Here is a 26,719-nt window from a genome sequence, read left to right on the forward strand (position 1 = left end):
TGAGCAGCAGGACTCCTCTCCCACCCCATGAGTCACATCTGCAAAGTGCTGTGTGTGCTGAGCTGAGGTGTGTGATCTCACAGACCACATGGCAGCTGCTCTGCAGAGCCTGGCTGACAGCCCCTGGAGGACACCTCTCCCTCTGTATTAAGGGTTTGGGGGGGATTTCAAAGCCATCCTCCACACAGTGAGGAGGAAATGACAAAGGCCACAGGACCCCAGAAGGCCTTATGAGGACTGTCCATGGGAACCTCCATGAACAAGCGCAGATTGGGCTCACTCTGCCTTGCCCTTTGCCCATGGCAGTGATGTTGTGCACAGCTTCAGAATGGTATTCTGGCAATAAGGTCACAGCTGTAACCTGGGAGTTTCTGGAGTCAACCTTCCGGGGTCACCTTGACTGACCCCCAGTGCTAGATCTGTAGATTTTTTTTCTTCACTTGTAAAGGCCATGCCTGACCTTTTGGTTGCCTAGTTTTCTTCTTCTCTGTTTCACCAAAGAATCAATCCCTGGGAGCAGAACAGCTTTATAACCGACTCAGCAAAGACTAGGTTGAACTTGGCTTTAGAGATTTAAAGTCCCTCAACTTTCTTCCCTCTTTGGAGGCTTCATTAGAAATCTCCTGCCTTTTCTGAGTTAAACTAATCTCAAGGCTCTGAGCTCTACAGGCAAACCTGGAAATATATTCTAGCAGAAAGCCAAGCAGGGAAGCCAGGCACCCAACAGGCTACTCTAATAAGGCCCTCAAGAACCTGTTAAGTCTCCCTATATTCCAGTCTACTTGACAGAAAAACGGATACTTAAATGTCAATTATCACTGAGTTGAGGAAACTGCATTTTTATTTTTTATTTTTTTGGTACTGGGGATTGAACTCGGGACCTTGCAAGGCAGGTGCCAGAACCACTGAACTACATCCCCGGCCCAAAATTGCATTTTTATTTACATTTGAAAGTCTCTCCCAGTATTTGTGTTCTCATCTGCGAATGGCTTACACTTGGACTTTGTGTAGATTCCTGGCAGGAGGAATAGGGGTGGGGAATCCTCATCACATACAAGAGAATCATCCAAATCATTCCAGGTTTCATAATTTTGCTCTTGCTTCTAAAAAATACAGTCACCTCTCATGGAGTGTTATATGCTTTATATCCTGACATCTCCCATTTGCTGCTTCTTGGTGTGAGGAGAGAAATGCACTGCGTGGACCTGCAGAGGAAGGCAGTGGAAGACAGCAGAAGCCACAGGAGGAGGCCTCTGTTTTCCAGCAACACTGTCCCAATTCCCGGGAGCCTCCAGGTGAGGTAGACTCCTCAGGACATGGTTCTGTGGCTGACAGGATGTGAAGGAAGCCCACTCTGCCCTGGGTACCCAGGATGGCTCTGAGTTCTAAAGCCAAAGGGCACATGGTGGGGGGCCAGGCTGGGCTCCACCTGGTGCCACAGCGTGCGGTGGCACTGTTGAGAGGTGTGTGGGACCCTGTCCTCCAGAGAGAGCAGATGACAGGGGTCAGACAGACTGGTTTTAGTGTAACCAGGAAGGCTGTGGATCGTAACAATGGCTGCCGATTTGGCATCAAAGAGGTGACACTGTCAAAGCCACAGTGGCTGAGAGTGGCACCGACATGCTGCAGCCAGACAGAGGGAGTGGCCAAGGCATGTGTGACGAACGATGAAGCTCAGTGAGTGGTGCAGCTGACGGCTCAGCTTCACAGGGAGGCGTGGGCCTGGCAGGCAAGCTTGTCCCGCAAAACCTCCAAGACACTTACATAGCATATTTCTGCGTCCATTCTTGTGCTAGTCTGTTGTACCTGGAAGAAAAAAGCAGAGGGAGTGACATCCTCACTGGCAATGGCCACGTCCCTGCACAGTGGAGCAGCATGGCTGATGTGGACAAATCCGCTGCTCAGCAGACATCCAGGAAAGACTCTCCTCAGAGCAGGAACTCTTTGGTCACAGCTGCAAGCCCCTTGCTCAGTGAGTCCTGCTGATCCCCTGTGCTGTGGAAGATGCAATAATGCGACAAACCTCCACACTCTCTCCTGAAACTTCAGGACGGGTGCAGGGAAGGAAGGAAGAGCACCCCAAGGCTCAGCTTGGAATGTTCCAGGCTGTCCCGAGCCACCTCTGAGCTGGTCCACCTGCCCGTGGCCTGGCCTCCTGTTTACCACAGACAAACTGGGGAGGGCACACAAGGCGCAGGCCAGCTGCCCACTGAGGGCTGTGGCACATGCATTTTACCCTCACTACTGAGGATGGCTGGGACCATGGGACTGTAAATGAGAGGAATTTATAGAGAAGGCACTGAAAAAAAATCACTTTGTGATAAAATAACTTGTAACAAATGTTAAAAACAATACAATTTAAAATCTAATCAAATAAAATTCATTTTAACTGCTACCAGAAAACTTCAATGACAGAAATAGGATCTTTAAAGGTCTCAAGAAAAACTTAAGTTGGAAAAACCACATTCCACTCTCATCTCTTTAGTAAGGACATACTCCAGTCATTCCTTCCCTGGCACCTCCCTCTGGAACCCAGCACCACTCACAGGGCTGCAGCTCCTGCTGTCCAGCTCTGCCACACCCAGCCCTTTCCCCTGTGCTGTCAACACTCAGAAACTGGCACGTGCTGGTGCCCACTACACCTGCTCACCTACACCGGATGCTTCAGTGCACGTGGATGTGCTGGCTGGAGTCAGGGTTCTACGCTTCTGGGTCTGGAGATCAGTGTTCAAACCCAGAGCTGGCAGTGTGGGTCTACAGGTGAGGCAGCAGCTCCGCTCACTTCCAAGCACACCAGCAAACTGACCGAGCAGTGTGCCCCTCCTCGACTGGTTTTGGCCTCCCTCTAGGTCTGTGCAAACAGACAACCCCTCATTTTACGCCATAAACCTGAGAGTTTAATCCAGAATTTACTTGTCAGATTCTTCTGAGTTCATTCTTGGCCACTGACTTTGCTGTCCTGAGGGCGGGGCTTGCAACAGTATTTTAGGGTTCAGTAGTGGTATCTGATGAGCCACCCAGGAGGGTGAACTGCTTTTATCCCCTCTCCCTCCTCCGAGTCAAGGCACATAGCGAGAGCCAGGAGGCCGGGCTGGGACACACACTGCACAAGGGCGTGGCGTGGGCAGGAAGATGTCCATGGGAACCTGGGCAGTCATGGCACAAAGCAACCCAAAGAGTAGGCGTACTTCTCTCTGTCGGCCTTGTACGTGTGGGCTATTTCTGGCACCAGAGGGTCATCAGGATTGGGGTCACAGAGCAGAGAGCAGATGGACAAGAGAACTGGGGAGAAAAGAAAGAGTCAGTCAACTGTGGCCATGAGGCTGCAGGCCATCCTTGGGTATGGTGAACTTTCCCACACTCACGCTTTCTGTGGACCAGTCTGATGATTCTGCTCCCGTCATGAATTTGCCTTGCCCACACACCAGCTAGAGAGCAGTTTGCATTGTGGGCCTCACAGTGGGATCCCAGCACACTGCCCCAGTGTGGTCCCAACACTAACTCTCCCTTCTCGCCAAGGCCCCTGCAGTTCCAGCCTCTGTGAGCCCCAGCCCCAGTCTGGGCCCTACACCACACATCTCTGGTCCCAATAGCCCTTTTTGCTGGTAAGAGACAGGAGTTCAGAGAATCCAAGTAACTTCCAAGGTCACACACTGGAAACACTCAGGATGAGGGTAAAAATGAGATTCTGAACTGAGGCTATGATGCAAAGGCAACAGGCCCTCCTGCTCTCATGGGACATCCCTGGGACATACACGCGGCATAACATCAGGGGCCCTGGATGAAAGGGATCACCCTCCAGGGCTCGGTGAGGAGCAGAAGGAGCTTCGAGGACTATTTCTGCTTTGCTCTGGACCCACCATGACTCCAAACTGGCTCCAGTGAGTTCACTGAAGTCTCGAGGAGTTTCCCTACTGTTAAAGCTACAAACGGAAGGGGCAGGTCCCCTTTGCTTAAGAGACGATGCCTCGCTGTTCTGGGCTGAGGCTGTCCCTGGAAGGTGGAGGACTCCCCTCACCCCCCACCCCCCAGCCACTTTTCCTTCCACCCCACGGAGGGCCCTCCCTGCCACTCCACTTTCCACTCCCATTCCTGGCCCTGCACCTAAGGTGGCACTGGCCCTGGGTCCACTGGCCCCACTGCAGGCAGCCCCTGGAAGTTGGCAGAGTGTGATGCTGTCCCTGCTACACTTCTGGGCCTAAGGCAGCATGATGAGGCTGCTGCACACAAGGTTCCACTCAGAAGAGCAATCTCGGCAGGACGCTGGGCTGCATCCAGATGTGACTGGAACTTCCTCACAGTGCAAGGGCAGTAGCTCTGTCCCGAGTTCTCCATATCTGCTGCTGCACCCCTCTATCCTTCCAAAGCCGTCCCTGCAGCTGCCCCAGGTGCTTCGGTGGCCTCTCCTGGCTGCCCAGGGCTCTGCCATCTGCACTGCCTCATGCTCCACTCTATTTTTTGGGTTAAATTTTTTCACTATTCTACCATCTTCACCTGACAGGCTATGGTGCTTTCTATTCTCAGGACTTGAGTGTATACAACTCATGCTAAGCCCATCTTAGTTCAGAAGGAATATCTGCATTTCTTTTCTTTTTTTCCTTTTTGTTAATATCTGCATTTCTGGCTAGGTGTGATGGCACACACCAATAATCCCAGCACTTGGGAGGCTGAAGCAGGAGGATTGCCATGAGTTTAAGGCCAGCATGGGCTACATAGTGAGTTGTTTGTTTTGGGGTTTTTTTGGTACCAGGGGATCAAACTCAGGACCTTGTTCTTTTTAGGCAGGCAGCTCAGAACCACTGAGCTACATCCCTGGCCCTACATAGTAAGCAAGGCCAGCCTGAACTAAATAGCAAGACCCTGCCTCAAAAAAAAAAAAAAAATCTGCATTTCTACATTCTGCTTCAGCCTGGTCTCTTCAATCTCAACCAGAGACATTCCTCCTACATCAGCTGTGAGGCCCAGGAGGTAGGCCCTGGGTGTCTCCTTTCAGAGCTGACTCACAGTCTGTGTTGGTCCTTGCCAGATGAATGGGAAAGGAAAGCACAGAGAAGGTAGTATAATATTTCTCTCTCTAGGCAGGAAAGCTCTACCACTTAGTGCAAAAAAAAAAGTCTTGAGGTTCATGACCACCATCTAGTTAGCTGTTGTCTATTACATACCCAGCTTTCACTGAGGCCCGGAACCACTGAGCAGTGGCTGCTGCCTGCAAACCACAACCATTTCTCTGCAGGTCATCTGCTTGCCTATCTAATACCTCCTTCATGTGTCCAGACCTGGGGCTGCATCCTGCTGAGTCTGCCTAGGTTCTAGTCCTGATTTCCCCTTTGGATCTGTGTGCCCTTCCCTCTCTGGGCATCAGTGTGCCCAGGTACAGGCTGGGGGAAGCATACTACAGGATTTCCAAGGGCTCTGCCAGTGTAGTTCTGCTGTCATCTGATGGTGGTGGTATCCTGTCCCTCAGGAATGACCTGTCCTATAAAGAGCACCAGCACAGCATGGATTCCCCTCCCTTCTGAAGTCACTGGCTTAGGGCTCTTCTTCACAAAGGTATGGGGTGGAGGGGTCAGAGATACAGTTCCCTACCCTAAATGGCCTCCCTATGTCTATCTTCCCTACAGCCCAAACTCTCAGCTCTTTTGGTTATACATTTTATGCCAAATGAAAATACATTTCTGTCCTTTGCTAAAAACCATAATTTTTTGCCTTATGTATTTTACTGGGGATTAAACCCAAGGCCTTTGTACTGAGCCACATCTCCAGTCCTGTTTTTATTTATTTTTTATTTTGAGACAGGGTTTCAGTAAGTTGTTAAACTGCCCTGTCCGGGATCAAATTCTGGATCCTCCTGTCTCAGCGTCCCAGAGTGCTGGGATTACAGCCATGCACCACCACACCTGGCTCCCTTTCTGATACCAAGATAGAGTGTAAGTAGAGCTCTTTGCACCCATGTGGCGGTCCAGAGCATCCCACAGCAACTGGCTGCTGAGGACCACGAGGGTGCAGGGCACTGGGCTCCACTGATGTCCTCTCTCACAGTGTGGGGACATCGGTGGGCACAGGGCTGGATGGGGTGTGTGACCTGAGGAAGCTGCCTGCTCTCCCTGAGTCTCCATGTCCACTTAGTCAGCGAGGGAGTAAGAACATGGGAGACAGCAAGTGGAGCACGTGCCAGGGTCTCTACCTTTGGACACTGTCAGTGCTGGAGACCACTGTGACCGCAGGATGTCCAGGCAGATGCTGCCATTGCTGTTGATGTTGGGGTGATAGATTTTGGTTGTGAAAGCAACCTGCAGAGACAAGAGATCTGAGTCAGACAAGCCACAGAAACGTCTGAAAAACCAACCAAGTGAAGGGGAAGCAGCCACTGTTGGGCTGTACCAGGTGCCCCACGCTCCAACCCTCAAAGTCCCGGTGAGAGCCAATGTTCCCTCAACCCGATGGGACACCAGAAAGGCAACCCCACAAGTCTTTTGATCCATTTCCTGTTAGGTCCTCACTCTGAACATGGGAGGGATTGATATCATCTCCCCCGGAACAGTGTGCTCTGAGGCACAGCAAGGAGGATGGGGGAAAGAACTCAGAAGCCCAGAAGGTTCGTGCAGAAAATAATGATTCTAATTACAGATACGATGAGGAAATGGAGTCATTACAGGAAACAGCCAGATGAAATTCATTCCTCATCCTTTGCTTAACTACTAATTTTTGCCTGGCTTGCTTGGACAAAACTTCCTATTTCAGCCATCATCCGTGGTGGCTACACTCAAAGGCACAGATGTTGGGCTCATGTAAGCCACATCACCAGAAGATAAGCCCAGGCCACAGACCCCTGCTCTCACCTCTGTGTGTGTGGTGCTAGGTACTGAGCACATCATCTCATGCATGATAGAGAGGTAAGCTATCACCGAGCCACACCCTAGCCCTCTTACTTCACCCTTTGTAAGACACCCCCTTCTCAGAATTCATCCTTCAATTGCCCCTGTATGTTTCAAATACACAAGGATACCCTCTGTAGCAAAAGCTATGAGACAACCCGATGTCTCCCAAGAGATCACTGGTGAAATTAGAGTTTCATATACACAACTGTTCAAAAAGAACATGGTGAATCATCATGTGCAATTAGGGAGCAATTTCCAAGATGTATTGATGACAGGAAAGCAAGACACAGCATCATGGTAAAGTGTGTTCCTTTCGATGGAGAAACAAGGGAGCACACGCAGACGCATGTACAGGTGCTGACAACACCTGAAAGAGAAATAAGCAGCAGCCAGAATTGGTGACAAAGGTTCTATGTTCAGTGCACTCTCCCACCATTTGCCTCTTTTTAACCACAGCTACAATTCACTTCTTGAGATGACCTTCCTGGAGCCCAGAGTTCTTGCTTTAAACAGGGATGTGATAAGCCAGATGCAGTGGCAGACTCCTGCAGTCCTAGCTATTTGAGACGCTGAGGCGGGAGGCTCACTTGAGCCTAGGAGTTCAAGACCAGCCTGAGCAACAGACTATTTGAAAAACAAAAATGAGCCAGTTGCAATGGAGCACGTGTGTAATTCTAGCTACTTGGGAGGCTGAGGCGAGAGGATCACAAATTTGAGCCTAACCAGGGCAACCTGGCAATTCGCAAGGCCCTGTCTCAAAATAAAAAACAGGCCAGGGATTTAGTTCAGTGGTTCTGCCGCCTGCCTCCCAAGCGCAAGGTCCCGAGTTTGATTCCCAGTACCAAAAAAATAAAATAAAATAAAATAAAAAACAAAAGAAGGGGGCTGGGGATGTAGCTCAGTGGCACTGTGCCTGCCTGGCAAGCACAAGGTCCTCAGTTTGATTCCCAGTACCGGGGGGGGAGAAAGGGGTGGTGGTGGTGTAGCTCAGTGCAAAGGCCGTACCACAAAAAAAAACCCAAACAAGCCTCTCCCCAAAAAGCAAAACAAGAACCCCAAAGAAAACAAACAAACAAAACCAGGGACATGATGGGACTCCCAGCGCTGGTATGGGACTGGAGTCAGGCACCTGACGACCTGTAGGTTTCCCTGTCCCGAGAGAAGTGAATCAGGCTCAGCCCCACCCACACACCACTGGCCAGCAGTGCCTCAACGCTGAGCTGGGCGTGCAGCAGGAGGAGCCCTGCCTCCTTCCCCACTCTGAGTGTTCATCACCATTTCTTCACCTGGCCGGAGGGCGTGTGGGCCTTTTATATCATTCTTTATTGTTTTTTGCATGCTTAATATAATTCATAATAGATTTTTTTTGAGTGCTGGCCATTGAACCCAGGGATTCACCCATATTAAGTCAGTGTCATACTGGAAGCTATACCCCAGTCCCTAAGGTAGTTTTAAAAGCAGAACTCACTTTATAATATGAGGTTAAGAGGGCTGTGCATATATGAGCTTGCATGTCTTTTACAATATGATTTTTCCCAGGAAGAGTCAAATCTCAAATGGTCTCAGACAGTAAGTATCTGCCTCAATGTTTCCTATAAAGATCACCCAGTCTTCCTGGTAAGTAGCACTGGTACATGCCTGTAATCCCAGCTACTTGGGAGGCTGAGGCAGGAGGATCACAAGTTGGGTTTTTTTGTTTATTTGTTTTTGATACAGGGTTTCACTATGTAGTTCAGACTGGCCTTGAACTCACTGTGAAGCCCAGGCTGGCCTCAAACTTGTAGGAATCATTCTGCCTCAGCTCTCTAAGGCAGGATGATCACCACAAGTTTGAGGCCAGCGTGGACAACTTAGTGAGAATATGTCTCAAAACAAAACATAAAAAAGGTTGGGGATATAGAAAACAGACCTATCATGCAGTCTTGCCAGATTCCTCCTCAAATCAAAAGTTTAACTTATTCCTCTGCAGAAGGAGATTTAAAAAGACACAAAACACTTTCTTCTCTTGTAAAAGTACCACTCACCAGGCTGGGGATTTAGCTCAATGGTTCTGCTGCCTGCCTTGCAAGCACAAGGTCCTGAGTTTGATCCCCAGTACCAAAAAGACAACAAAAAAAAGTATCACTCACCTTTTAGCTCATATTTTTCCTGGTTAAAGTAATCCTAACTCACAGAGCTTACTTCTCAGTCTTAAGTAATAGTTATTGTTTTCAATTTGTCCTTGGGCAATTAGGGAACCTAAAAATGCCCAACAGACAGCCATACAAGACAACATCAGTATCTGCCTATTTAAGGAAGTGCCTCAGCCGCTCACAGGCTGATGGAGGAATAAGCTGGGAAACTGCTGCCTTAAAGACACTGTGCCATCTCTTCCCAGGGAAAGGGGAGTGGAGGGTGGAATAGAGAAGCCTTCCAACCAGGCCCCTCACCAACACCAGTTGTATCCCAATTCAGTGGAGTGACATTAGCATCTGTCACTGCTCTGCCCAGCACACCCTGCTCCCTTGCCAAAAGCTGGAAAAAGTCTCCAGAACAATGAACACATTTGACTTCTATTTAAAAACTCAGGACCAGGCAGCCTCTGTGGCAACACCTGCACAGTGCTGCGACCAGTGAGTCCAGAAGGGGCCTCTTCACACTGGCTCAGACAAAGTGTGAAACAGCGGCTAAGGTCACCCATCAAGTCACGGAGGCCTGGCGGTGATGAGGCACAGTGATGTCACACCTGACTGTGGCACTCAAACTGGACACAGACTACGGTATGACTGTGCTCAAAATGCGTAACCGTGGTCTAATTCTGAGAAAACACGACACAGACCCATAATGAGGGCCAGCTGACAGCACAGTTGGTAACACTCCTCAAAAGCATCGATGCATGAAGGACTGTGGGAAAGGAAACACATTACAGATTGCAGTCCTGCAGAGGGCTGGACAGTAACCGAGCACTGGATCCTGGAGCACGAAAGGGTACTGGCAGAACCGCTGAAGTCTGACCGAGGTTTCAGTGTAATTCACAGAATCAGGACCAACATCTACTTCTTGGGTTTTTTTGTTTGTTTGTTTGTTTGTTTTTGGTACCAGGGATCGAACTCAGGTCCTTGCACTTGCGCAGCAGGCAGTGAAACCACTGAGGTAAATCCCCAGCCCACTTCTTGGTTTTGACCATGGCAGTATAGTAACGTAAGACGGGGACACTGGGGAGAACTGGGTAAGAAGTGTATGACTACTCTTTGTGCTATTTTGCAGCTTTTTTTCTGGGGGTGGTGCTGGGGGTTGAACTCAGGGCCTCTCACATACTAAGCAGATATTCTGTCATGGAGCTATAACCCCAGGGCTTGCAAATTTTTTCTAAGTCTAAAATTACTTCAAAATAAGAAGGTGTTTTGTTTTGTTTTTAAAGGCTGAAATATCCGGGTCTGAGTCCCTCTGTGGTCCATGAACCATGCCTTATGAAAACACCATATCCTCTCTACGTGTCAGTTTTCTTATTCATAAAAGAGAAGTTTATTTTTGTTGTTTGTTTCCCAGTTCTTTTATTTTTAATTTTGAGACGGGGTCTCCCTAAGTTGCCCAAGAGGGACTTGAACTTGCAATGCTTCCTTAGCTTCCTGAGTGCTGGCATTACCAGCACAAGCCACTGTCTTTGGGTCCAAACTGATATTCTTACTTTTTAAATGAAAATAAAAATATAGATTGCTGTATACAGAAAAAAATCTGGAGGCAAGCATACTGGTTGTTAGCTGTGGTTTCTCTGGGTATGCAGCAGATTGGCTTCCATCTGCACACTAGTTCTCTAATTTAAAAATAATGAACTTTTAACCAGTTTTGTAATCAGGAAAAAAAAGCTGTTGAAGTGGTAGGAACTGTGCACGCACCGTGTGTGACCACAGCTGACAGGAGCCAGTCCTCAGAGTCCGCCTCCTCTTCCTGCCTCTGTGTGGGCTCAGCTGGGGCCTTTCCCCAGCTGCTCGTCACACAGCTGGGTGGGGGACCCTGCCAGCCCCTGCAGGGGCCCACACTGACCCTGCTCCTCAGACCCACCCTCTGGCGCCCCTACCCATGGGATGCTGGGCTCCCGTCCCTGTGGACCCCGTGCAGCGCCCCTCACCAGGTGATCTGGGCCTCCCGGAACTGGTCTGCCTGTGCCGCTCCTCAGCCCCAACCCCCTTGCACACTAAGCGTGCTGGTCCTCCACAGGACTGTGTACCCCAAGAGGGCAGGCCCCGCCTTGCATGCACAGCCCAGGCAAGTGAGGGCAGCCCTGGAAGTGCAGCATCCAGGAGCGAGATAAGCTGCTGAAGGAAAGTTTCAGCCCCTCTCCTGGTGTGTGAGGCAGGGCTGCCAGGCAGCACCCCAGGCCTCTTCCTCCCGTTAGTGGCCCTGTGTTCAGGGTCCCCTGAAGGAGCCACGTGTATGCGAAGGACAAAGGAAGCCAACTACTCCCCCACCTTTGCTTTGCAGTGCTGGGAATTGAACCCAGAGACTTTTGCATGAGAGGCAAGGGCCTAGTACTGAGCCACATCCCCAGCCCAAACTATATCTACTACCCTTTTTTTTTGGTACTGGGGATCAAACTCGGGACCTTGTGCTTGCGAGGCAGGTGGTGGCACCACTCAGCTAAATCCCTGGCCTATCTGCTATCCTTTTAACTTAAGAAGGGAGCTGATCTGTCAGGGTCCTGAGCCAGGTGACTACCTCAGCATCCTCTGGTGCTGAGCAGCATGGCCTTCCCTCACTAGGATCTGCAGCACCTCCACTCACTAGTTTGACAACCCAAAGTATCCTAGGATGTGGTCAAGTGTCCTCAGGGCAGAAGCAAAACCACCTCAGCCCAGAAGCCCATCCTAGACAGTGAGTCAGGGACTGCAGAGAAGAAAACCAGAGCCTGCAGCCCTGACTGGCTCATCCCAACGATGAGGAGCACTCCAAGCATCCAGATGAACTCACTTGCAGCCACCTGGGGTCGGAACTACATTGACTGCCCCTGCGTAACCCTGGTCTGCTTTCCCCAGTTTCCCAGCATACTAAAGCAAATACTAAACAAAGAACCACTGTGTCCCTCAGCAACAAAATACCCGACAGAAACAACTTAAAAGAAAGATTAATTGATTGATTTGTAGTACTGGGGATTCAAACTAGGATCTTTACACTGAGCTACATCCTTAGCCCTTTTTATTTTAAGGCAAGGTCCTGGCTAAATTGCTGAGTTGCCAGGGGTGGGTTTGAACTTGTGACCCTGCTGTCTCAGCCAAAGTGTTGGGATGATGAGTGTGCACCACCACACCCTTCAGGGAAGATTTGGCTCACAGTTTGAAAGGTTTCATTCAGTCTATTGTCAGCTGGCTCTACTGCTTTTTAGGTCTGTGGGAAGGGAGAAACATAATGGTGGGAGGGTGTGGCAGAGGAAGCTGCTATTTTGCGGCAGCTAGGAAGCAGAGAGAGAGAGAGCAAGAGAACCCAAGAAGAGGGAGCCAGGGACAAGATACACCCCTCAGTCTCACCCCCAGAGAGCCACCAAAATTTCCACCACCTCCGCATAGCACTACTGGCTGAGGACTAAGCTTTCCGCACAGGAGTGTTGGGAGATACCCCAGATCCACCTGGACCAACCATTATAGTCGTGTGTGGGGCTTTACAGCTGGGCCTGGACACCATCAGCACAAGGAATGTGCCTGGGATCTTTAACATTAGCCTGAGATGAGCCAGGCACATTCGGGCTTGGAGAAAAACCACTTCCTGACCACTTCTGAGCCCCGCCCTCTGACTCAACTTTTGGGAACTCAGCAGTCTTCCTGCCACCCTTGACCATGCTTCTGTCAGAGTCCCCAGGAAGATTACACTCTATAATCCTGGATGTGTCTGCCTCTTTCTCTAGCCTCTTTCTGCCTTCTGCCTATGGCAGTCTGTTCATTTACAACAGGTTTTCTTGGAACAAAAGTATCCTTCAAATGGTGACTTTAGGAAGGAGCCTGTTTCCTTGCTCACAACAGGGATCAACTCTGAAAATCCAGAGTTTAAAGTCCTGGGAGGCTGGGCGTGGTGTCACTACCTGTAATCCCAGCTACTTGGGAGGCTGAGGCAGGAGGATTTCAAGTTTGAGGTCAGTGTAGGAGACTCTGTTTCAAAATAAAAAGTAGAGGGCCGGGGATTTAGCTCAGGGGTTCCACAGCTTGCCTTGCAAGCACAAGGACCAGAGTTCGATCCCCTGTACCAAAAGAAAGTAAATAAAGATAAAAAAAAGTAGAGGGCTGGGATGTAGCTCAGTAGCACTGCACCTGCCTGGCAAATGTAAGATCCTGAGTTTGATTCCCAGTACAAGAAAGAAAGAAAAGAAAGAAAAGAAAGGAAAGAAAGAAAGGAAGGAAGGAAGGGAGGGAAGGAGGGAGGGAGGAAGGAAGGAAGGAAGGAAAGAAAGAAAGAAAGAAAGAAAAGAAAAGAAAAGAAAAGAAAGACAGGGCCAGGGAAAAGGCTAGTAGAAAAGCCCAGTGGTAGAGTGGTTGTCTAGTACGTGTGAGCCCTGAGTTCAATCTCCAATTTACCCAAAACAAACAAATAAACAAAAAATAGAACAACAACAATAAAAAACTGAAAACAGGGCCGGGGATTTAGCTCAGTAGTTTTGGTGCCTGCCTCGCAAGCGCAAGGACCTGAGTTTGATCCCCGGTACAAAACAAAAAAAACAAAACAAAATTGAAAACACAAAAGTCCTAGGAGAGGAGCTGGGGATTTAGCTCAGCGGTTTGGGCACCTGCCTTGCAAGCGCAAGGTCCTGAATTCGATCCCTGGCACCAAAAAAAAAAAAAGTCCTAGGAGGCTGTTACCCCAGAGTCTGGAAGACAGGCCTTTGGGAAAGGCCCACATAGGTCTCTTTACCTGAGACCTGACAAGGCCCCTCTGTCTGAACATCAGGGGAGCCAGGAAAGCCTCACCTCTGGGGGCTTGAATGGGTAATCGGTAGGAAAGTGGATGGTCAGGAAGAAGACGCCTCCTTGGTAAGGGCTGTCATTCTGGAAGGTGAGACACAGGAACAGATAGATCAGGGCTTATGCTGAGCGTGAGGTACAAGAAGTCAGACACGCCGCGCACTCAGTAAGATTACCTACCGGACCCATGATGGTGGCCTGCCAGTGGAATACTGCAAGACAAAAGAGACACGGGCACATGAGAGACCCCAAGAATGTGCCCAGATGCCATGCAGTTTAGAGCAGTGTCCACAGACTGCCCTTCTGACACGGCTGTACATCTAGGGATTCCAAGACCAGACCTGCCAGGACTCCAGAGCTCTCTGGAGGCTGCTGTGCTCGGGGTTACAGTTTGTGACAGGACAACTGCATGCACTGCCATCAGGAGGGGTCTAGGTCAGAGCTTGGATTCCTCTCTCCATGAGCCCAGGACCTGCTTCCTCCCTCAGCATCCAGGTGAGACAACAGAGACACTGCCCAGCAGGGATCCTCACCTGAGCTTCAACACTTGGTGGCTTTACTGGGGCTCCAATGGAAGTGTTGAACCAGGTGTGTTAGTGAACATCTGTAATCCCAGCACTTAGGAGGCTGAGGCAGTAAGGTCACACATTTGAAGCCAGCCTAGGCTACATAGCTCAAAGCCAGCCTGAACTACATAGAAGGACCCTATCTCAAAAACAACAAAAATCAAAAACCAGGAATGTTTTTGATAGTATTTTGGAATAGGAGCCTATGGCAAGTGGGTAGGTAACAAAAGTAGACCCTTCCTGGTGAGCAGGTTGGGATCCTCTGGTCTCATTCATGCTAACGCGGAGAGCTGCTGGGTGCTGAGGAGGGCTGGAGGGCAGTTGGGAGAACACCGGACGACTGACTCCATGGCCTTCTGCCACAACAGAGGGCAAGCGAGGAGAGGTACCAGGAGGCTGTGGAGTTAGTTATTCCATCCCCACTCTGCACATACAACTGAGTCATTTCTGTGCTACTCCAAAAATGTGATTGGAACTCCCACAAAGAGCCTCCAGAGCCTCCACTCTCACTAGCTCCATCTGCCCACCAAAAGCCTTCAGAGCCTCCACTCCCAGTAGCTCCATCTGCCCACCTTGGCTCCTCCCAGGACATGCTGCACACATGGGCAACCACTCCTCTCTCCTTCACTAGCATAAGACGTGCCATTCACACAACTTTGAAGTGTGCCGTACAGTCACCTTATGGGCAAGTACAATGTTGTGTAACCAGCATCACTATTTCTGTCTTGTCTTTCTTTCATCATGTGTGTGTGCGCATGCACATGTGTGTGCACTGGGATGGAACCCAGGTCATTTCTAAAGCTTTTCCATCTCCCAGACAGAAGTTCTGGACCTATGAGACAATCACTTCCCACATCTACTTCCTGAGCCTCTGGTAACCCCTCATCTACTTTCTGTCTCTATGAATTCTCCTCATCTAGGTATCTGTTGAGCAGAACTATATAACATTTGTAATTTCCCCACTTATTCACTAAATTTAGCATGCTTTCAAGGTTCATCCATGCTGTAGTGCCTGTTGGGCAACACTTTTAGCCACTTATCTGCTGCTGGGCCCTGGCTAGTGGGTAACTGTACTGTAAACACGGATCTGAATTCTGTTCGCATCTGTTCTCAACTCTTTGGCATCCACAGGCCAACCCCTCCCATACGCGGTTTTCCAACAGCTGCAGCCTCACAGTACAGAAGCTGTGCTGAAGCCCAGGAAGCCCACGAGCGCAGGGAGACAGGTGAGCAGGGTAAGGCTTGGAAACCAGGGCTGTGTGCTCAGGCTCCAGCCTGCTGGCTATGAAGCAGACAGAGGACTGGCCAGGCCACCTCCCTGTCTAGCCCTCCCCCAGCTGGCTGTAGCTGCTTCCTCATCTCCCCGGGGAAGCAGAGATGAGGGGAGAAAGAGCCAGTATGGCCCTTCCCAGGCAAAAACTTCAGCCGCTGCCCCCCACTCAGTTCCCAGGTGCAGCCCTCCACAACCAGCTGCGCAATGGCTTCCACAGCGACGCCCAAGCCTGACTGGGCAGATGCACTGTCCTGAAGTGCCAAGAGTGGGGCCCAGCGGGGCCCAATCACAGCTTGGGGGTGATTTCTGGTAGCACAGGTTCCATTGAGTGTAACCTGAGCAGCAGAGGGGAACTCACAGCCCCATGGAGGGGCAGTGCATGAGCAAGTGAATGGAATGGTTTTCTGATATATGTTAGGAATATTTTTTCCCTGCCTATGTTCGCATTTTACTTTTTTTTTGGTACTGAGGATCAAACCCGGGACCTTGGGCTTGCAGGGCAGGCGGCAGAACCACTGGACTAAATCCCCGGCCCTTCGACTGGTTTTCTTAGAAACTACTTGGTGGATAAATTTGGGGGCTTTAACTGCAAGGCTCCTGCAATCAGAAGCCCTCCAAATACTTACAATCATCACCCACAGGTCCTGCGGAGCACTGGGCGGGAGGATCCCGCTGCAGGTCAGTCAGCTCCTAGAACATGAGACAGTGGGTCAGCCTGGGGTGCTGCTGGGGAGCCAATATGTACCTCAGCCTCTTGCCAAGTGAGTTCTTGTGGGAGGTCTCTGGAGGTGGCAGAAACAAGGCCAGGGCCCAGTCTACTGTGGCTGTGAAGATCCCAGTGAAGTAGATATTATCCCTTCCCTTTTATAAAATAGGATATTGAAAGGTAAAGAGGTGAGGTCACCTATCCACTGTTACAGAGCAAGATCACAGGTAGATATGCTCACCACCAAGCCTGGTCGCCAACCGGCTCAGGGAGAAGACAACATTCTCCCATGGACTTAGGAGGAACGAGCCCCAAGAGAGCCTGCAGGAGTGTGGGGGGGGGCAGGCGCTGGCTCTGGGCTAAGGAATGAATTCGTGGAAGCACTTGGCCCAGAGGAAGTACTCAGTTAAAGCCTAGTCTCTGGTACTTCCATCTCTCTTCTCTACTGTCTCCTTCACCTTTCTGGAGCCCTCCCCATCCCGGAGGTTTGGCACGTCCAGGGCTCTGACTGGAGACAACAGGCATGCAAGCCCAAGTCCAACACTGCTACCAGTGCACAGGTGGGGATCAGGAATTATACAACTAGATTCCCTTTTTTGGGACACTAATCCTGCTCACAATCCCTAAAAGTACCCTTGGCTTGGCAGGAGGCTGAAGGCCTAAGATTTGGGGCAGTGATTCTCAGGCATCACTTTGAATGTATGAGAATGTTCCCTGATACTGCATATTCTCCCCTGGTTCCAGATCCTGATAAACTTCCTGGGGTTTCCACAGAGGTTTCAAAAGCAAGGAAGGGGCACAAATAATGGAGTACCCTGTGTTAGGGAACCCACAGGAAACGGCAAAGCCAGGGTCCAGTAGGTGCACAAAGCTCACAGCTGGCTGACAACATCCCTCCTCACCTGATCCAAGCCTAACACTCTCATCCACAAAGACCCTCTGGTGCCCACCACATACGGGCACATGTGTAGCATGCTAAATACACTAGCAACCTCCAGTCTCTGGCTACTTATCCCACTTTCCTCTAAATTTATTGTTTTGTTTTGAAACAGGATCTTGTTATGTATTTCAGGCTGGCCTTAAACTCACCACATAACCCAGGCTAGCTTCAAACTCAAAGTAATCCTCCTGCCTCAGCCTACTGAGTGCTAGAATTATAGGTGTGCACCACAATGCCCAGCTCATTTCCCTCTAATCAGCATGATGAGAGTGTTAATGCCATAGAGCCTGGCAAACTACAAATCAGGCCATTTTCTCTGAGAGTTGATCTCTTCTCTTCTCTTGTACTGAGAACTGAGCCCAGGGCCTTGTGTGTGCTAGGCCTTTCTTCTCATGCTGAGCTACATTCCCACACCTTTTAAATATTTTTCACTTTAACACAGTCTTGCTATGTTGACCAGGCTGGCCTTGAATTTGTGATCTTCCTTCTTCAGTTTCCTGTGCAGCTGAGATTACTGGAATGTACCACTACACCCAGCTGCCTGAGAGTTGATTCCTAAACATCTCTCTACCAGTACACTGGTCTGTTCTCAGCTAGTGTCTAAGGTATCTGACCACTTTCTCACATGTAAAGTGGACTGTACTTGGTAAGACTCAGTAAGCAGCATTACTAGGTGTCACAGAAGAGAACTTGGGGAACAACGGAGGCTGTGCAAGGGGACCAGAGGACACACTCAAAGTGCAAGAGCTCCAGAACTCTTCTACTTACACTAGCTGTGCTCTCAGCACCTCCACCGCCATTCTGCAGGGATGTGCTAACACCCACGTGATGCTGCATGAGTGAGGGACCTCCTAGACAGGACTCAAGGCAAATCCCGCAGAGAACAAATGAAGCATGGGGACCACAGAAGGGCAGCAGTACAGACCAGTGCCCTCCGGCTTGGAAGATTTCCCTACATCTCCATGCTTTTGCATTCGATCTACCCAGAATCCAGGTCCTTCTCTTAGGCGTCTGATAAAGTTACTAGAACTTACTGACTCCTGGAAGGCCAGAAGCAGGTCCCTATTGGTAGGCTCTAACCAGTACCCAGGGGTTTAGAATGCGTCTTAGTTGCTTTCTCAATGCTGGGATACAATACCTGGCACCACAGCTTAAAGGATGAGAGGTTTATTTTGGCTCATGTTTTAGAAGTTTGTCCTTTCATGATTGGCCGGTTCTAAGCAGAAGTAGCATAGTGGAAGGGTCTGGCAAAGGAAAGCTGCTTACCTTACAACACCAAGGGAGCAGCGGACAAAGAGGAGTGGGGAGGGAGATAACCCTTCTGGGACACGCCCCCCAGTTGCCCTCTCTTCTGGCCAGCCCCCACCTCCTATAAACTCATCAGCAGACTAATCCACCAATGGGTATAGCACCCTCACGATCCAATCAGCTCCCAAAAGCCCCACCTATGAGTATATGAGGCTTTGGCAGGACAGCTAGATATAAACTATAACAGAATGCTAACACGCATTTTAAGGAAGAACTGCATGTTTTGGAAAAAAGTAGTTAGCTCACATTCCATACTTACCTAATAGTCCTGGAAGACTCAGGTCAGAGTGCCAGCGCCAGGAATGGGAAAGACACTTTCACCCCCTTCATGTCTCAGTGTAACTACCTGTAAAGCTGTCATTACAACTGCCTGGCATTTAAATGTATGTAATGCACACAAGAGCACCCAGTAAAGATCACAGAAAACAGTGTACAGAGGATGCTACCAGGAGCATTATAAAAAGGGGAGGAGAAAAAAATATATATATGTAATACTGGTTGCTCCCAGGGAGGGAAGCTGGATAGCTGGGGACAACAGTGTGGTAGGCTTTTCCCTGTGTACTCTTTCTACCTTCTGACTTATAAGCCACGGAAACTTAATACCTAAATATATATTTCATGAATTGTAAATGATGATGCAGGTAAAGGGTGTGTAGTAATTATTGCTACAAATAACAAGTGATGATAAAAGTAGAGTCCCAAAAAAAGGAAAGAAGGTTAAAAGATTAAGGATTACTGAAGAAAAAGTTAAGCAAATGATGGTACACACTCAATTCTTGAGTCTGGCGCCTTAGACCACTTGGCCATCCTCACACTCAATTCTTTTACTATGTTTTATCAACTCCAAGACATCATCCACTGAGAGACACAATTTTATGTACAACTAAGAAAGAAAACATGTTGGCAATTACACTAATATCCATACTTTCTTTAAATTTAAATTTTATTTTAAATTTATCCTCATTGAAAGAACTCTTTCAGACTCATTTGGACATGTTTGATTTTTCTAAAATCAAGAATCACTCATACATGCCAAAAAAGAAAAGAGGAAAAATATGGAAAACAAATGAACTGATGTTCAGGTGTTCTTAAAACTTTTTCACATTCAGAGCTGGACAGTGAGTCACGGAAGTGCATACAGAATCACTTTCTGCCTTTGGGGAATGGGGATGCAACCATTCCTGGAGTCCTCCACTGCTCTTTCTGGAGTTTCTTTCCAAGTGCTGACATCCCGCAAAGCCCCAGGGTACACATTCTCAGCAAGTATCCCCGCAAGGAGGAAGGGCCCAGCCAGAGCAACTGCAGGCCGAGGTACCTTCTCTCTGGGGTCTGTGAAGCATTTGGCTGTGTGGCACGAGAAAAGGAAATTGTCTTGCCTCCAACAACAAATATTTGCTCCAGTCATAAAGCTTATTCTCTTACTGTACTCGTTCCATTCATTCCATTTCTTCTTTCCCTCCCTTCCCTTTTGTGTGTGTGTGCGTGTGTGGTACTAAAGATTGACATCAGGCCCTCTGCACTGAGCTACATTCCCAGCCCCTTTTTTATTTTGATTCAGGGTCTCAGAAAGTCACTAAGTTGCCCAGCTGAGCTTGAATTCTACCCTTCTGCCTCAGCCTCCCAGAGTGCTGGGATTACAGGCATGCACTACTGTGTTTTATACTGAGACAGGGTCTTTTTTTTTTTGGTACCAGGGATCAAACTCGGGAGCTTGTAAGGCAGCCAGTGGAACCACTGAGCTAAATCCCTGGCCCAAGACAGGGTCTTCTTATATTCCCTTCTGATTGCCCTGCCTCAGCCTCCTGAGTAGCTGGGACTGCAGATGTGCACCCCTGACCCAGTTAAAGATATTTTTAAAGCAATTATAAACTCAGTGCATATGTTAGTAGCAACAGTGCACTTACCTCCATTGAACTGTCATGACCCAATGCACATAGATGGGGACAATTCATGTTATGATTTAGATCTAGATGTCCCCCCAAAGGCTCATGCACTCAAAGGCAGGGCTTCTGGAAGGTGATCAGATTACGGGGTTATCTAGATAACCTCGTAATCTAGCTGACTTGCTGTTGGAAGGTGTGGCCTGGTCAGAAGTGAGTCACTGAGGGCATGACCTGGACGGATGTATCACACTCTGCTTCCCCACCACCATCACGATTTGAGCAGCTTCTCTGCTTTGTCTTCTGCCGTACTATCCTGCCTTATAGCCAGACAATCATGGACTAAAAATGAGAACCAAAATAAACTACTACTCCTTTAAATTGTGGGTGTTGGGTATTGAGTCTTAGCAATGAAAAAAGTGACTGAGACAGGTTTTGGTTTTTTTATGGTACCAGGGATCGAACTTGGGTCCTTCCAATTATGAGGCAGGTGGCGGAACCACTGAGCTAAATCCTCGGCCCTGAGACAGGTTTTGGTGCTGGAAGTGGCTCTGCTGCTGTGCCTATCCAACTACTTTGGCTCTGAAGTCTTTGAAACTGGTTCTTGGGAGGAGTTTGGAAAGGTTTGGAGATGATGGCTGGAGAAGACCTACAATGCTGTAAACTGAGCTTGATGGGAGATTCTAGTCAGAGGTCAGAAGACCAGAATGCTGACAAAAAGCAGACCATGAAGACCAGGATCAGGAGGTTTTGGGTGGGAACAAGGACTCCTGGCAGCTGGACTCCAGGCCATGTGTGTTACTCTCTGGCAGAAAATTTGTCTACATTTTGCCCATGTCCTGAGACTTTGAGGGAAATTCTAATTAAGGGCAGTGGATTAATTTAGCTAGCAGAGGAAATTTCAAGGGAGCCCAAAATTCAGATTGTGGCATAGGTACTGTTTCTGGCTTTTAGCCAGCTCTATTTTGAGTATCAAGAGGAAATGGGCAACTTCCGGGAAGATGGCAGAGTGGTGAGCAGCAGAGAAAGAGCTTCTCTGAGATTTGGTGTCCTTACACTGAAATACAGCAGCATGAGGAAGAGAAGGAGGAGGGAAGTGGGTCCCTGGAACCCAGGAAGAATCTGAGGTGAGAACTGAAGTCTACTGGGAGAGAAGAGAGAGAGACTTTAATGAAGAGGAGGGAGGTACCAAGCAGTGCTCTCTCCCAAAGCCCAGACTCTCCATGAAAGAATGATGGGCCAAAACTGCAGATGGACAGTGACTACTGATGACACGAGGCCTCCACCGAGACACGCACCAGTGAAATGGAGCAGTGGACAAATCCAACTGCAATGCAGGTGAGTCATCCAGATTCAGACCTTACCCAGGAGAGAGTGATTGGCTGGTAGCCATCTTGAAGAGGGGCCAACTGAGCTTGGAACTCAAAACAGCTTCGGGCAGACTCCATCTAGCTTCCAGTGCCTCCATGCACTTCGGGCAGACTCCATCTAGCTTCCAGTGCCTTCACGCAGGTGCTGAGTAGTCAGCAGGAGATTAGGGAGTAGAGTTCAAGCTAGCAGGAGACACAGACTGTTGTAGGTTCAAAGAATCCGGTTCCAGGGCCGGGGATTTAGCTCAGTGGTTCTGCTGCCTGCCTTGCAAGCACAAGGACCCAAGTTCAATCCCCAAACAAAAAAAAAAGAATCCGGGTCCAGCCTCATAGCCAGAAAGTTCATAGCCTGAACTTTAGAGGAACTAAAGGGGCATGCTGGCTGGGATTATCCACTACCCCACCATGAAGCTGCAGTTACTTTGCTGGTTCTAGACTCTGTTTGCCCACATTTCCTAACAGCGACAGCAGAGACACATCTTGAATTGAATGTTTTTGGGTTCTTTATCTTTTTTTTCTTTTTTTCTTTTTTCTTTCTGTTCTTCCTTCTTTCTAGTTCTTGTTTAGTTTTTTCTTGATTATCTGAATACAGTTTCTAGTTTTTTGTTGTTCTTCTGTTCTGTTCTTGTTTTTATTTTTTACTTTTCTCTTTCCCACCTGTCTTCTTCACCAGTTTCCTAAAGTTTGTCCTCCAGTCTTGCTTCTGATCTCTTCCTCTTCCTCTATTTCTGTTTTTTACCTCCTAACCCCTTTACATCTTCTTCCCTAAGGGTAAAAAAGCCATATCAAGGGCTACAAATTGTCATTTTCTAAGCTGTATTTGATGCTCTTGTTATTGTTGATTGTACTACTTTAGCCAAGGTGACATAATTGTGCTAATCAGTTGTTCCTTTGATATACCAAGACTGACATTGCCTAAGGGTCTTAAAAAAAAAAAACCTACAGGCCAGTGCCAAAAAACTGGCAGGTGAGCCAAGTAGGCAGAAACTTCTCACTCCAATAAACTGAAGAGGTCGAATCCTGCAACAGCTCAAAACCCAAAAGCTAGCTACACCTGGAAGATGCTTCTGAGAAGTAGTCATTTCCTAAGGATTCTGAATACTGGCAATAAAGCTACTCGCCACAAGCAATTTATAAGCATCAACTCAGGAATCAAACCTAAAAAAAAAAGAGAGAGAGAGAGAGAGAGAGAGAGAGAGAGAGAGAGAAGACACTTAAACAAGATGCAACCCCCACAGACTCAGCTCACCAAAGGCAAACCTCCGGGGCAATGCAGTGGAACAATCCAAAAGCTACCCACCTGGACTCTCTGAAGTAGTAACAGCAGAAGTAACAAAGCAGATGAATGAGACTCTAGAAAAAAAAAATCAAAGCAGAAATAATTTCCCAGATAACTACAGAGATGGTGGCTAGAATGAAAGATACAGATGAAAAAAATAGAGGAGCTCAGGAATGTGATGGAAGCCATGAATGCCCAGCAAAGAAAAGAAATGGAATCCATGAAACAGATTCAAACAGATATCCAGGGGATTTAGCTCAGTGGTTCCGCCACCTGCTTCGCAAGTGCAAGGACCCAAGTTCAATCCCCGGTACCAAAAAAAAAACAACAAAAAAACAACTCTACTGAAAATATACACAGTAGAATGAGCCAATGTGAGGGCAGAATATCAGATACAGAAGACAGGTTTGCAGTTAGCGATCAGGAAAAGAGAGATTTCTTAAAAATAGCAAGGGACTATGAGAAATCAATCCAGCAGCTGCTAGATGATGCAAAGAAGAATAACATAAGATTGATTGGAGTCAATGAAAAAGCTGGAGAGAGCATAAATGACATTTAAAAAAACCTGTCCTCAGAAGCAATGGCAGAAAATTTCCCAAACAGGGAAAAAGAATTTGGCATACAGAAAAGTGAGGCATATAGGACTCCAATTAGCCATGAGCAAAGAAAGTCTTCCCCAAGGCATATATTAGTCAAGAGTCCAGAAATTCAACACAAGAACAGAATATTAAAAGCTGTTAGAGAAAAGAAATGAATCACCTTTAAAAGAAAGCCCATCAGAATCACAGCAGACTTCTCAACACAAACTCTCAAGTCATGGAGAGCTTGGAGTGAAGTATTTCAAGCCCTAAAGGAAAACAACCTCCAATCCAGACTGATGTACCCTGCAAAACTATCCTTTAAAATTGATGGAGAAATATGATACCTCCATGACAAAGAATACTTGAAGAAATTCATGACCACTAAACCAGCACTCCAAAGTGTTCTGAAGGATATTCTAGAAAGAGACAATAAGGATTACAACTCCATGAACCCCAACAGAATGAATCCACCAGGCAAGGCAAGAAATGAAACAGAAAAGGAAAGAAGGAAGCCAACAGCAGGAAAATAACAGGACAGAGATAAGACAGTACATACCAGTTATAGCCATCAATGTTAATGTTCTCAATTCAATCAAAAGAAACAGACTGGCAGAATGGATCAAGAAGCAAGATCCAATAATATGCTGCATACAAGAAACACAATTAAGGGCTGGGGATTTAGTTCAGTGGTTCTGCTGCTTGCCTTGAAAGCCCAAGGTCCAGAGTTTGATCCCCGTTACAAAAAAAAAAAAAAAAGAAAAGAATTAATTGAAAAACAAATTCACAGACTAAAAGTCAAGGAATGGAAAACAATATTCCATGTGAGAGGAAACCAGAAAAAAGCAGAGGTAGCTATTTTGTCTGCAGACAAAGTGTATTTCAAGCCAAGACTGATTAAGAGAGATGAAGAAGGGACCAGGGATTTAGGTCAGTGGTTCCTCCACCTGCCTCAAAAGTGCAAGGTCCCAAGTTCGATCCCAGGTACCAAAAAAAAAAAAAAAGAGAAGAAGGTCAACACATCCTGGTAAAGGGAACAATCCAAGAGGAAGAGAAAACAATCCTAAATATATATGCACCAAATAGCAGTGCACCCAACTATACAAAACAAATATTAATGGACATGAAAAATTATATATGCACTAATCCAGTTGTAATGGGGGAGCTCAATACCCACTGTCACATATAGACAGATCAACCAGACAAAAAATCAACAATGAAATATTAGAATTGAACCAAACTTTTGAACAAATGGACTTAGTAGATGTCTACAGAGTGTTCCACCCCACAACATCAGAATACATATTCTTAGGGCCAGGGATTTAGCTCAGTGGTTCTGCCACCTGCCTCACAAGCACAAGGTCCCGAGTTTGATCCCTAGTACCAAAAAAAATTAAAAAATTAAAAAATCTTCTCAGCTGCACATGGGACTTTCTCCAAAAGAGACCACATACTAGCTCATAGAGAGTGGGTATTTAGCTCAGTTGTTCTGCAGCCTGCCTCGAAAGCGCAAGGTCCCAAGTTCGATCCCCAGTACCAAAAAGTAAAACAACAACAACAACAACAACACTGAATTATAACGCTGGAAATGTAGCTCAGTGACAGAGCACCTGCCCAGCAGGCCTGAGTCCCTGGGTTCAATCCCTCAAACTTAAAGGGAAAAAAAGGTCATATTCTTAGCCTGTAATCCACTTCTGGCAATCAACCTAATAATCTGAATTAAGGAGATGGCTAAATTCGGCAAGTGCTTGTAGTCCCAACTACTTGGGGGGCTGAGGCAGGAGGATCCCTTTGAGTCCAGGAGTTGGAGGCCAGCCTGGGTAACACAGCAAGATTCCTTCTCAAAACACAAAACCTCTGCAAAGAAAGCTCACTGCAGGGCCTAGGATTTAGCTCAGGGGTTCTGCCACCTGCCTCCCAAGCGCAAGGACCCGAGTTTGATCCCTGGTACCAAAAAAAATAAAATAAAATAAAGTTCACTGCACTGCTCATCACATCACTGTTTAGTGAAAATTTTGGAAAAATGAGAGTTAACTCATATTTGACCACTTGTCATATGCTTGTCAGCCATGTTCTGAGCATGTATCATCTCATTTAATTCTCAAGATGACTCTAACAAGGTAGCACAGGAAGACTAGGAATGATTCAGCACCTCCTTGAGGTCCCACAGTAAGTGATCCTGTATTCTCTAAGCCTATAACCTAGGTTTATCTGACATCCTAGTCCATGTTTTTAACCCACTCCAAGTAATGAGCACCTAAGCTACTGGGCATGGACTTGCGGGATATTAAAAATTACGATTATAAATACTATTTCACAATGTGGAAAGTGCTTTATTTAACGCTATGTGAAAACATGAGAAAAAGTACATCATTACTCTTTCAAAGTACAAGAGAAAAAAATAAATAAAGCACACGAAAAAGCCTGGAAGTAAATAAAAGATTAAATGATGAGGGAGCAGAACTGGAAATACTTTTTTCAACTGTGCACTTTCCAAATTTTACTTTAACGAACGGAAAATTCCTAGCAGGCCTTCCTGTTACCCAAAGGACAAAAACCTGTTACTCCAACGCCCCCCACTCCCTCCCACGAGCCTCACGGAAAAGCCCCAGTCCCTTTCCCGGGCGGCAGAGCTCAGCCTCCTCCAAGTCCCCCGCGGGAGCGCACGTGACCCAGCCGCGTGACTCCGCCCATGTCAATAGGGCCCGCCCCGCGCACGCGCCGGTCCCTTACAAGGCTGCGCCCGCGGCGATTCCACCTGCTTCTTCGGCAGGTGTCGGTGTGTCCCGTCGCGCCTCTGCCGCAGGTCATTTCATCCTACCGGTGCACGTCCGCGCCTCGACGCTCGAGACCTCCGAGGAGTCATAGGGTGGGACGGCCCCTTACCTTCTGGATCCGCTTCAGTGCCATTCTCCCGGTTTCTCGAAACCTCGAGGCCCGGCGGGGGTGCCCGCGGCGGCCCGTTGCCGGTTCGGCCGCCGCGCGGGGCACGCCGGGTACCAACGTCTGCGCTTGCGC

General features: G+C 48.1%; 2 protein-coding genes across 8 annotated transcripts in view; one reads left to right on the plus strand and one right to left on the minus strand.

Moving 5' to 3' along the window:
• Positions 1–823: 823 nt before the first annotated feature.
• Positions 824–26,703, minus strand: Ube2d4 (ubiquitin conjugating enzyme E2 D4). Of its 7 annotated transcripts, none has more exons than XM_021254304.2 (8): positions 26,588–26,696; positions 21,839–22,027; positions 16,267–16,330; positions 13,982–14,013; positions 13,808–13,885; positions 6,185–6,290; positions 3,189–3,282; positions 824–1,806 (listed from the first exon to the last, which is right to left on the minus strand). In XM_021254304.2, the coding sequence occupies exons 2-8, from the start codon at positions 21,920–21,922 to the stop codon at positions 1,761–1,763; spliced, it is 504 nt and encodes a 167-aa protein (XP_021109963.1). In that variant the 5' UTR covers positions 21,923–22,027; positions 26,588–26,696; the 3' UTR covers positions 824–1,760. The 7 variants fall into 7 exon arrangements, 6 of the variants coding, with proteins under 6 accessions (XP_021109963.1, XP_021109962.1, XP_004839996.1 ...); XM_021254303.2 differs by having other exon boundaries at positions 26,435–26,616; XR_015445445.1 differs by lacking the exon at positions 21,839–22,027 and having other exon boundaries at positions 2,651–3,282; positions 26,588–26,697.
• Urgcp (upregulator of cell proliferation) overlaps positions 26,457–26,719 on the plus strand; it is a 39,906-nt gene continuing 39,643 nt past the window's right edge. Inside the window, exon 1 of the mRNA XM_087196133.1 lies at positions 26,457–26,570. The gene's annotated coding sequence lies outside the window, so the exon portion shown is untranslated. The remainder of the gene's footprint in view (positions 26,571–26,719) is intronic.

Source organism: Heterocephalus glaber, unplaced genomic scaffold, assembly GCF_053883595.1.
Source record: "Heterocephalus glaber isolate CG9 unplaced genomic scaffold, H.glaber_assembly_v1.0 deba00001610, whole genome shotgun sequence".
Classification (NCBI taxonomy): domain Eukaryota; kingdom Metazoa; phylum Chordata; class Mammalia; order Rodentia; family Bathyergidae; genus Heterocephalus; species Heterocephalus glaber.